This window comes from Halichoerus grypus, chromosome 6, assembly GCF_964656455.1.
Source record: "Halichoerus grypus chromosome 6, mHalGry1.hap1.1, whole genome shotgun sequence".
Classification (NCBI taxonomy): domain Eukaryota; kingdom Metazoa; phylum Chordata; class Mammalia; order Carnivora; family Phocidae; genus Halichoerus; species Halichoerus grypus.
Window position 1 is genome coordinate 77,355,215 of NC_135717.1, and position 12,076 is coordinate 77,367,290.

At 52.9% G+C, this 12,076-nt stretch overlaps 1 protein-coding gene across 1 annotated transcript in view; it reads left to right on the plus strand.

Moving 5' to 3' along the window:
- The window catches only part of CACNA2D4 (calcium voltage-gated channel auxiliary subunit alpha2delta 4), a 123,964-nt gene that overhangs the window by 99,950 nt on the left and 11,938 nt on the right, over positions 1-12,076 (plus strand). The window contains exons 27-29 of the mRNA XM_036103050.2: positions 5,142-5,203; positions 6,977-7,021; positions 7,224-7,286. Of these exons, the coding sequence (XP_035958943.1) occupies positions 5,142-5,203; positions 6,977-7,021; positions 7,224-7,286 (170 nt within the window). The remainder of the gene's footprint in view (positions 1-5,141; positions 5,204-6,976; positions 7,022-7,223; positions 7,287-12,076) is intronic.

Here is a 12,076-nt window from a genome sequence, read left to right on the forward strand (position 1 = left end):
TCTTGATCAGTTAAACAGTCTCTGGGCTGAGAAGGGGGAAGGACAAAGGAGATATGAGAGCTAAGGGGTAAAATGTGGAGGTGCTGACCCCTGGGAGCACGGCTCCCGACAGGGATCACTTCCCTCTGTGTGTGTGTGCGCGCACACGCACGCGCACAGCTGTTTTGCTTTGCCGTCTGTGATGACAAAGCAGCACTGAGGTGACATCCAGGCCTCGGAGCAAAAGAGGTACATCTTGATAAGCCATCTGCTACCTGTGGTCTTATTGAGGCTCTTTGTTAGGTTGTCTGACAGCCAAGCAGACAGGTTGCTTTGGAGGAAGGCACGAGATCATTGTGGAGAGGCAGAGATCTTTGTGCAGAGGCAGGGGAGAGAGAAGGGCAAGAGGAGACCCAGGGGAGGGAGAAGGACAGGCCCGGCTAGGGGCAGGAGGAAGGGGATGTCATTTTTCGACCTCTATCAAATTGTGGCAGGACCTGGGGGACAAAGGTCAGGCTCTGAAACAAGGACCAATCAAGCCCAGGTGAGAGGGGGAGGTCTCTTAATAACCCACAGGGGGAGCAGCCCAGAAAGGCCAGGTGCCTCACATTCCCTCAACCCCTTTGCTTGGATTTCTCTGCACCAGGAGGTCTGAGCCTGTCTGCAAACACAGTACCATGAGGTATTGTCTCCTGCACACAGCAGGCTGATAGGAGGTACTGGGAGGGAGGCTGGCCAGCCTGGTGCTCCCCTGACATGGGGGGCCAGTGAGGTTCTGACAATGGCTGACCACCTGAGCAAGCAGAACAGGGACCCAAGGGTCACGCTGGCAGGTCTCCCAGGAGAGAAGAAGGCTGGGCTCTCTCAGTGTCTGGGGTGGAAAAATGCAGTTTGGGTTGTAAGGCAGGAGTTGAACAGGACTTGAAATGATGAAAGCCATTAGGCAGAACAGACAGCTTGTTGCTGAACAGGCTCCCATGCCCCTCACTCCCTCCCCCATTCTGTCCTCCGCCCCGGACCCCCCTCCCACCACCACCAGGATCTAGTGCTTCCTGCCCTGAGGAAGTTCTCTTTGTCTCACCTGAAGTCCCCATCCCTTAGCGGGTTCCTTCCTAGGCCTTCAAGGGAATCAGAGCACAGCTTCATCTCTAGGGTCCCAAGTCCGATCTGTAAGAGGGTGAGGCTCCATATGGGAGGAAGGAGTTCAGCACGGTCCTGAACCCTAAAGGTAAGGGATGAGACTGAGAGATCTTATAAAATTCATTTCCCCATCAAGTGGCTGGCTCAGTGGAATTCACAAATATTTACTTATTTAATTCAAAAAATATTTTTGGAGCTCCATAATATGTTAGATACGATGCTAGGTGCTGGGGATCGGAACTCACTCCCCCATGCCTACTATTAGCCCCCCTGCCAATAAGGTGAGACAGGCAATAAGTTAGGATAAAATAAATAAATCATGTTCCTGAGAAATTAAAAAGTGATGAAATGAGAATGAAAGGTGAAGAGGTGGGCTGCTCTATCTGGAGAGGTCAGAGAAAGCCTCTCTAGGGGGTGATGTTTGGGCTGAGATCCAATGACTAGAAGGAGCCAGCCATGTAAAATTCTAAGGGAGGAGCATCCCAGGAAGGAAGGACAGCTGATGCAAAAGCCCTAGGTGGGAACGAGACTAGCATGTTTGAGGGAGAAGATGATTCAGGTTGAAATCAGAGAGCATGGCAGGGCCGGCTCCTGTGGGGTTTTGAGGCTATATTACAGAGGAGTCTAGATTTTGCTCCAAGAGCAGAGGAAAGGCATTGGAAGGTTTTAAGCAAGGGAGTGACGTGATTTGATCTTCAGAAAGATCACTGTCATGGCTCTTGGAGAACGGATCACAGAGGGGCTGCACATCACAGAAGGTCTAGCACATTAATCCAAGTGAGAGATGTTGGTTTGGCCCAGGGTGGAGCAGACAGACTTACCGTGTTTTGGAATAAGGTCTGCAGAAATTGGACGGAATAAGGGAAAATGATTACAATTAAGTGGAATATGCCCCAAATGGGGAAGTCTCAAGGAGGTTCACATTCTGGGGAGGAAAAGCCCAAGCTCGGTTTTGAACATGTGAAGTTTGAAATGCTCTTGGTGACGCAAATGTGGAGATGTAGTAAGCAGTTGGATTGTCCTCAGTTCTGCGAAGGATCCCAGATACGAAAGACCCAGAGCTTGTCTTAGGGGGACTTATGCACCAGCTGTGGGACCGAACCTAGGGGGAGAGTCTGCTTTGTTCCCCTCCCAGTTCTACACAAGAGTCTCAAAAACCTGTTTCCTTAGGGGAAAACAAACCCCCACTCTCTCAAGACTCTGTGTTAGAATCATAGAATTTCTTCTAGCTCGGGAATGTCATGATTCTATGCACCTTGGCTCTGAGCAAGCAGGTAGAGAGACAGAGTCTCCCTCCAGGAATAGCCTGAAAGCTCTTTGACCAAGGAAGCCAAGGACAGGGGTAAATAAGCTTTCCTAAATCCCAAAGATTTGATCATTCTAAGCATTAGTGTGATGGCTCTCTGACAGTTTTTAGAAGGTTTCTCTTCTTTCACTCAACCTTTTTCTACAGGTGAAAGAAATTGTCTCAAATGAATATCAAGGGTGGTCTTAAAAGGAAGAATAAGAGGGAGAGACTGAGGAGTCCCCTGCAGGGATGGAGGGAACTGTGAGAGGGAGGAGGATATGTGACAACCAGCACCGGGCCCTCCAGCACAAGCATTGTGTGTGGATTATGGCTGTCTGTGTGTCTTTTGTTTCTGTCATGACCAAGAAGTCCATGTACCTGTGCCCTTCCCACCCACTTCTTTCAGCCTGCAGACCTTGAAGCAACAAAGGAGTGCACGGAGAACTCAAATGTTCCCATATTATAGGACCTGCTCAAGAAACCTAGCCATACTTCCAGCCACAGAACTGTCATGAGACTCCCGGGGTGGGGGGGGCGGGGAGGGGCCTCTGAGGGCCCTGGTTCCATCATCTGTAACCACATGAACTCTAGAATTGCATTATCCAACATGGTGGCCACCAGCCACATGTAGCTATTTAAATTTAAATTAATTAAAATTAAATAAAATTCTAAAATTCAGGTCCTCAGTTATAACAGCAACATTTCAAGGGCTCAATAGCCACATGTGACTAGTGGCTACTGTATGAGACAGTGCAGAGCTAGAACAGCCCCATCATTTCGGAAAGTTCAATCAGACAGCATTGCTTTACAATAGTGGTTCCCAAACTATGGTTCCTGGACCAGTAGCATCAACACCATTTGGGAGTACTTTAGAAATGCGAATTCTCAGGCCATACCCCAGACATACTAAATAAGAGACTCTGGGGACGGGGACAAACTTTCCAGATAATTCTTTTTTTTTTTAAGATTTTATTTATTTATTGGAGAGAGAGAGAGCACAAGCAACGGGAAGGGGCAGAGGGAGAGGGAGAAGCAGGCTTCCCTCTGAGCAGGGAGCCTGATGCAGGGCTCAATCCCAGGACCCTGGGATCATGACCTGAGCCAAAGGCAGACACTTAACCGACTGAGCCACCCAGGCACCCCGTTCCGGATGATTCTAACACATGCCAAGTTTGAGAACCAAAGCTCTAGTGTAGAATAATATTCTCTCCCACTGTCCATTTGAGCCTCCATGGTCTTTTACCCATTCAGCCTTCCTAGGGCAAGTATAATCATGACTCATTTTATAACCAAAGAAACAAATCCAAGGATCACAGCTCTGTCTAACCCAGGGCCAGAACTCTGGCCCCTTGACCCTTCCCTGGTCTCATTTTTTTTCATCAGACTTGTCTAGGATCATTCCATATTGAAAAAAAACAAAAGGATAAAATTCTATATCTCTGTGCCGGAACTCCAGTCCATTTAGAAGAGCCAGCTGCTGAGTTTTGGGAAGTCAGAATGATCGTGATGGAAAATCTCTCCAGTGAGTGGCCACCAGGAGCATTAGAATGTGTCATGAATGTGGCAGAGCAGTGGGGAACCCAGCTCCACTCCCACTGTATGGACGAGGGAGCCGCGGCCCAGGTGGGAGACTCCTCACTCATGCCCACCAGCTCCTTCCTGGCCGCTGCAACCCAAGTCAGGCCTGCAGAACAGAGAGGTTAAGAGCCTTAGAGACAGACCCCGGCTGCATCCTGGTTCCATCTTTCGGGGCCGGGTGACTGAGGCAAGCCGGTAATCTCTGCAAGCCTCCGTTTCCTCCTCTGTGAAGCCCCAGTAAGAATAGAACTGCTCTGCTGTGTGGATGAAATAAGCCCATGGATGTGAAGGTGCCTGGCACTCAAAATTTTCGATGTTATTATACCAGACAGTAGGAAGTCGACCTAGTTTTTCTATTCTTTTTCTTTTCAATATAACCTGCCTTTGCTCTGTGTTCTCTGACCTCAGAGTTCTCTTAGCATGTGAGCTCCAGCTTGCGTCCTCCAAGCCTGTTTGGGAACGAAAGAGGCATGGGTAGCCCCTTGTAAGTGGCGTCACCAAAGGGTAGTTTTTGCCAATTGGTACCATCTCTGGTTTTCTGGAACCGACCTGCAAACCTGGGTAAACCTGATAGCACCTTTCGGCAAGGAAAGAGCCTTCTTACAAAGTTGGGGAGACCCCGAGCAGGGATTGGGTACAAGAGAGGCTGTTGTGTCAGGCTTGAGATCTAGAAAGCCCTGTGAGGGGCCCTGAATTCCCGTCTCAGCCCGCCACTTTTGGTCCCGAGACCTTGAACAGATGGCTCAGTTTCTCTACCTCTGTCTTTCCATCCTTGGGAAAAGGGAGAATGATGTGCCCGGTCCACCTGCCTTGAGTTTCCCAAGATCAGAGGATGAGTGCCGTCTCATTGTTTTCTAGAACCTGGGCCTCATCTTTCTCTGGAGGTATTTTCTAGTATTATCTGCTGTGAAGAGACAGAAGCCGCCACTCTGTCTGCTTTTCTCCCCCTCCCCAACTCCCCCAGGAGCCTCGGCTCGGCTCTCACAGGCTGCCATCCAGCCAGCTCCGGTGCTACCTCTCCCCTCGGTTCCTGCTGATGCACGTCCTCTCTCTAACCTCAATCTACTTTTTTCTCTCATTGTCTCTTCCTTCCCACCACCCCCCTCCCCCAAAACACACCCATGGTCTTGCCCACCCTCTTCCCACTTCCTTGTAGCGGTGGGCGTCCAAATGAGGCTGGAGTTCCTGCAACGCACATTCTGGGCGGCGACCCGGCAGGTGGGTATGATGGTGCCAGATCAGGGTCAGGGGACTGGTCTGACACGTCTGTCCGCAGTGAGGAGGGCTGTCTCCTCGGGCTGCCCCATTGCCTCTCGGTCCCCCTCCAGGGCCCTAGCTCAGCTCTCCCGGATCCCTTCCTTCTCTGCCTATCTCAGCTCCCCATGTCTGCCTGTGGCCTCATCTCTGCTTCTGGCCTGCTTCACCGGGGGCTCTCTCTCCGCTCAGCCCCGGGCATGGGCAGGACTCGGTATTCCCACCCGCCCTGCCCCACCGGGCCGAGTAGGAGAGCGGGCCCTCAGTCCCTCCAGCCAGGACCCAAGCCTGGACTGCTGTCCATCCACAGGGCTTCTCACCCCACCCCTTCCTTCCCCGCCTCCACTCCCCGCTCCCCGGAGCCCTCTGCACTCCCCAGGTCTCCTCGCTGTCCCCCTCAAACTCCTCCACCAGAATCTGCCCCTCTGGTCCATGGCCCCATCCGCTTGTTGCTGCCTCCTTACTTTGAGCAGGTTTGGGAAACCACAGCATGAAGATGGAAGGGATGGGCTGGGAAGGGGCACCGGCCCATAACCCAGGGTCACCCTCCAAGTCATACAGGATCACAAAGAACGGGAGCCTCCGAAGGCACCCCAGGAGGCTTCGGATGCCATGCGGCTGACCTCCAACCCTCACGCATGGGCTGCAGGGGCCGCGGCAGCCGGGGGGCCTGCTTCTCGGCACCCTGAGCCACTGACACACAGCTTCACACATGCATACATAGCACACGTGGGTACTGTACACGCATACATACGCACAGCACACATACACCCAGCATGTACAACACACACCACATACACACCACACATACCATACACCCTGCACATACGACACACACCATGTACACACCACACGTACCATACACCCGACACACACCACATTCACACCACACGTACCATACACCCAGCACGTACGACACACACCACATTCACACCACACGTACCATACACCCAGCACGTACAACACACACCACATTCACACCACATGTACCATACACCCAGCACACACACCACATTCACACCACACGTACCATACACCCAGCACGTATGATGCACACCACATTCACACCACACGTACCATACACCCAGCACGTACGACGCACACCACATTCACACCACACGTACCATACACCCAGCACGTACGACGCACACCACATTCACACCACACATACCATACACCCAGCACGTACGACGCACACCACATTCACACCACACGTACCATACACCCAGCACGTACGACGCACACCACATTCACACCACACGTACCATACACCCAGCACGTACGACGCACACCACATTCACACCACACGTACCATACACCCAGCACGTACGACGCACACCACATTCACACCACACGTACCATACACCCAGCACGTACGACGCACACCACATTCACACCACACGTACCATACACCCAGCACGTACGACGCACACCACATTCACACCACACGTACCATACACCCAGCACGTACGACGCACACCACATTCACACCACACGTACCATACACCCAGCACGTACGACGCACACCACATTCACACCACACTAACCAGACACCCAGCACGCACAGTGTATGCGCGTGCACACACATCAGTGTGCCATAAACACACATCCACCATTCCCCACACCACACAAATGTAACACACACACAACACAGACATGCTCACACACTGCATGTCCCCCGCGTCAACACCCATGTATGCAGAGGCACACACCGTGTACAGTTTCTCTTCCTTCCAGTGCAGCACTGTGGATGGACCCTGCCTGGAGAGCTGCCAGGACAGTGTAAGTTCTCCCCCAGGGAGGGGGGGGGCAGTGGGAACCATGGGCCCCTCAAGCACATCCTCCTAACCGGCCAGCTCCCCTCCTTCCCCTGCCGTGCTGGGCCACAGACGGCGTCTTCGCACTAGACAGGGAGGGCTCCCCACACGCCAGGCCAGCACAGCAGTCAGGGCCTGGCCATGACCTCCTTCTGGTCTCTCCCCAGGAGCTGGACTGCTTCGTCATCGACAACAACGGGTTTGTCCTGATCTCGGAGCGGTCCCAGGAGGTAAGGTGTCGGGGAAGCGGAGGGAGGGAGGAGTCAGGTCATCCCGCAGCCAGGCCAGCCAAGGAAAGGGCTAATGGTGGTTACTAATGGCAGCTTAGGGCACCAGGAAGTAATGGTGACTTAGCACAGATTAGAGTGAACGGTCTGAAGAAAGCAGAGTCTTCTTGAAACCAAGTCAGTGTAGCAAGATCACAAACTGCAGACATTTTCCACTCAGATGGTCAGAGAAAATGTTACTTCATTATTTTGTCTCTACCTAATCCAGCGTCATCCCACGGTTGGTAGGGAAACTGTCCACATGACAAGGAGAGGCTCAGCCAGGCTACACCGCAAGGCCCCACATATTCTGGGCTCTAGTCATGCCGCTGACTGGCCTGGCCACAGGGAGCCTCCTCCCAGAGCGCAAACACCCTCAGACTCATCGTCCCACTCCCCCCATCACATTCCCGCCTCCTTAGTCCATTCGGGCCGCTACTGCGTGGCTCATCCACAGAGCAGGTGCCAGTGTTGGTGGGTGAGGGCCCTCTTCCGGGCCACAGACTCCTCATTGTGTTCTCATGTGGTGCAAAGGGCAAGGGAGCTCTCGGGGTTCTCGACGATACGGACATTGATCCTGTACCTAAGGGCCTCACCCTCGTGATCTTATCACCTCCCAAAGGCCCCACCTTCTACCTTCACCTTGGGGTTAGGTTTTAGCATGTGAATTTGGGGGGACACATTCAGACCATAGCAGCCTCCCCTCCTATCTTCATGGGGCCCAGAAGTGCCAAGCCTTTCCCACTTTGAGCTCCCTTCCTGTCTAGACCTCCCTTGAGGAAAATTCTATTCTAACCCACGGAGCCTGACCCTCAGTTTGTTAGGAGGCACATAAAGGAATGGAGGCAATCCTCTTCCATCTGTTAGCCTGGCTGCACACAGAGACTTCCCCTGGGCACCTGGATGTCTCCCTGGCTCCGCATGTGCTCAGAAAGGCAGAAGAGAAAGTATAATCATAATTTTGTATTTGCTCAGCCCCAAACTGGGCCCCCAAATTAATGCCTTATTTAGCCAGGACTCAAACTAAGAAAGAAGGCTGTTCAAACCTGAACCGAACTCGAATATATTCACCTAAAGTACTTCCTTGAAACAAGCCGGAAGCACTGAAATGGCCTCCAGCCTGAGCCTCAAGGGAAGGGATATGGTAGCTGCCCCGGTGTGAGCCTTGAACTAATTGGATATATATTTGTTGGAGGAGCTCCACAGTCTGTGCCTCAGTTTCCTCCTTTCTGAAATAAGGGGGCTGCACTACATGGTTTCTCAGCTCCTGGTCGACCCGAGATTCCCAAGGCCGGGGTGTTGGCAGGGCCACAGGACGAGGTCCTGGTTCCACGCTGGCCACAGCCGGCGCTCTGGCCTCTCCAGAGCAGGGCTCAGGGTCCAGAGAAGCCAGCGGGACATGGCAGGAACTGCGGCAGGAACCAGGAAGGAGATGTGGGAAAAAGAGCAACTGAGGAAGAGGCACCAGCGGGTCACGGAATCTGATTCCCTGAGGAGAGCCTTACTCAGCAGCGCTCGGGAAGAGAAAGGCGGTTTCACCCGGGGAGTTGGGGGTGGGCTGGCCATCCTGTCGTCTCTGCACTGCCCATCATTCACTGCAGTCCCTGGATGGCTCTGCTTTTCCTCTCTGTCCCTCTCATGCCACCTGTGGCCATGCCACTCTCCCCTGGACAGAGCACCAGTGCATTTCGGCATGTGGCCATTGCTCTGGGGGAACATGGGTGATGACAGAGGCCGGCACCACCAGTGGCTGGGATAAGGCCACCAGACGATCTGATGCTGCCCACAGTTCCTGAGCTGACCCCTGCTGCCCTGGGGAGCCGAGACCGCCCTGTTTCCAGGGGCCTGGGCTGTTGGCTTCCCCGGGCCAGAGTTTCAGAGAGAGTGTGGAAGGCTGACGGCTGGGGAGGAGACAGCCACGCCGGGCTCCCGTGCTCCGGGGCCAGCGCCAGCAGACGTTTCCTGGAAAGGGCCAGATAGTGGGGATTTAGGCCTCACAATCCCCTGCTCTGCTATGGTAGCGCACACGTAGCTATGGACAGCATGTGAACGATAAGCATGGCTTTGTCCCAGTAAAACTTACAGACCCTGAAACTGGAATTTTATATCGTTTCTACGTGTCATGAAATATTAATTTTTTTATTTTTTTGTCCAACCATTTGAAAATACAAAAACATTCTTAGCTCAAGGCCTGACATAAAGAGGTGGTGAGCCAGATTTGGCCCATCGACCATCATTTGCTAACCCTGCTCAAGAGGCAGCCAAGACGGCCTTGCAGGGAGGGAGGCCAGGAGAGAAACCAACCCAGCACAGGAAAAGCGGGCAGGGCCGTCTTAATGACAGGCAACCCCCAAGGGGCTCTTTGCATAACCCATTGGGCCCCTTGGGTCCTGTTCTACCCAGATCACATTTGCTCACATGTCTTCACAAATCATAATATCACTGGGTCCAACTTTGGATAATATTGGTAACAGTTATTTTAGAGACTTCTATTTTATAAAGTATGTGTTTACTTAGTTTATTTACCCCTATTTTCTCAGCTATTATAACATTGTGTGTAGTTTTAAAAGCCATCCTTTGTAGAATGAAGCAAGGTATAAACGAAATGAAATTTAATCTTCTTAATAGGGTTGGGACTTTCCAGAAGCTCCCCCAGAGCCCCAAGCTCCCACTATGCTTGGTTACCCTGGCTTCTGACACCACATTGCTTCCCCTCCTCCCCCACCACTTCGAGGCCCCAGGAAGGACACCCCCCAACACACAACCACCACCACCATCATCTCATTTTATCCTGGAGTTAAAATTGAGCTGCAAGGTGAGGTTAGTAACCTGAAAACTAACAGCTACAGAAAAGCCAGACTTTGAGCTTAGAAATACAAGTGAAGAGCAGTGATGGTGAGGGGACGAAGGTTCTAGAAAAGACTCGTGGTGAGGGAAACCAAGCCAGGGGAGCAGAGGTTTTGATGGAATTGGAGAATTCGTAGGGCAGGGAGAATGGCCTTCTCTGGAGGGTAAGGCAGGCTGCAAGTCCCAGTCTCCTGGGTAGTCACTCTCCTGCCCGGCCCCTCCCCCAGGCCACTCTCTTACTGCTGGGGCAGAGTTCATTCACCTTGCTGCATTTGGCTGTGTCTTCTGGAATGAGGACCGATGACTTTAGGACCCTGAACGCCAAGGCCAGGCATCCCGACCCCTGGATTAAACTCCAAGGCTGGTGCCAAGGCTCTGGGAGCAGTATCTTGACAGAGTCCCTCTTTCTTCACCCTGGACAAGTCTGACCCGGCCACCTGAGCCGTGTCGGGTTCTGAGAGGGCACCAAGGGAGTGACACCCAGGCCAGAGACGCGAGTGGTGCAGCAGCACCTGGACGATGCCCCGTACTCAGCGACACTTAGAGGCTGTGTCTGGCAGTGGCAGGGGCTGGACTGGAAGGCGAGTGGAAGCCCCGTGGTGGAAAGCCTGGGGATGATGCTATAGATCATCAGTCTGTCCATCCAGTTTGGCTTTTTGCTTTAACTCATTCATTCAGCAACTCTGTAACAGTTATCTATTGCTGTGTAACAATTTACCCCAACCTCTAGTGACTTAAAGCCACCTGACTGACTGTCCACAGTTCCCAGGTGTGGCTTCGAGGGCTGATTCTGGCTCAGGGTCTGTCATGAGGCTGAAAGTGAGGTGTCAGCCAGGGCTGCAGTCATGCCAAGGCTTGATTAGAGAAGGGTCAGTGTCCAAGCTCACTGGCATGGTCGGTTCCCACGTGGGCCTCTCCGTAGGGCAGCTCACAACGTGGCAGCTTGCTTCATCAGAGTGAGCAAAGCCAAGAAGAGCCAGAGACAGAGTGACAAGACGGAAGTCACTGTCTTTTAGAATGTAATTTCAGACGTGACATCCCATCACTTTTACTATATTTTATTCACGAGAAGCGAGTTACTAGGTCCAGCCTACCCAGAGACTGGGACCATTGTGAGTCATTTCAGAATCACCCTACCACAAACCCTTCCCTTCCCCAAACACACCCAAGTGCTGGCGCCCCTCCAACTCATGCATCGCTCCCTGCCCCCCTCTCATCCCTAAGCCTCAAAGAGGGGGCGGGGCCTGGCAGCAGCAGTAGCAGCTGCGAGCTTGATAGAAATGCGAGTTCTTGGGCCCTACCCAGACTGAGGGGATCAGAAACTCTGGGATGGGGCCCTCCAACTGCGCTGTGACAAGCCCTCTGATGATTCTGGTGTGTGATGAACTCGAGGCTTTCATGTCTGCTGCTCTTGATCTGGATGCACTTTCCCAGCTGGGCTAATGTGCCAGAAGGTCCAGGCTACACTTTGTCCCTGCCAAGGTCCATCCAGGGGCCTGGGGAGAGAAGACTGTCCCTGCTCCAGATGCAGAGATTCTTCCCCAAGTCCTCCCCAGCCCTTCCTCACTGAGGCCCTCCTGCCCAGCAAACAGGGTGAGTGCAGAAGCCCCAGGGCACCATCTGCGGTCTGCCGGAGGGAGGGCTGGCTTGGATCTCTCCTGGCCCTAGTGGTGTTCCAGGCCTACTGATTAAACATTTGGTCCCCCTGGGCCTCTCTTCCAGCTCAGGGCTCATTCTTATAATAAAGAACTACAGATGACAGGGTTACATCCCTCTACTGGGGCCTAGAAAGAGAAGCAGACAGCTGGGGCCAAGAGAGTGACAACAGCTCTGTGGATCTCTGTAATGTTTACAGTGGATCTGTCACCCCGGATTTGGGGACCCCAAGTCCTATCACTTGCCTGTGG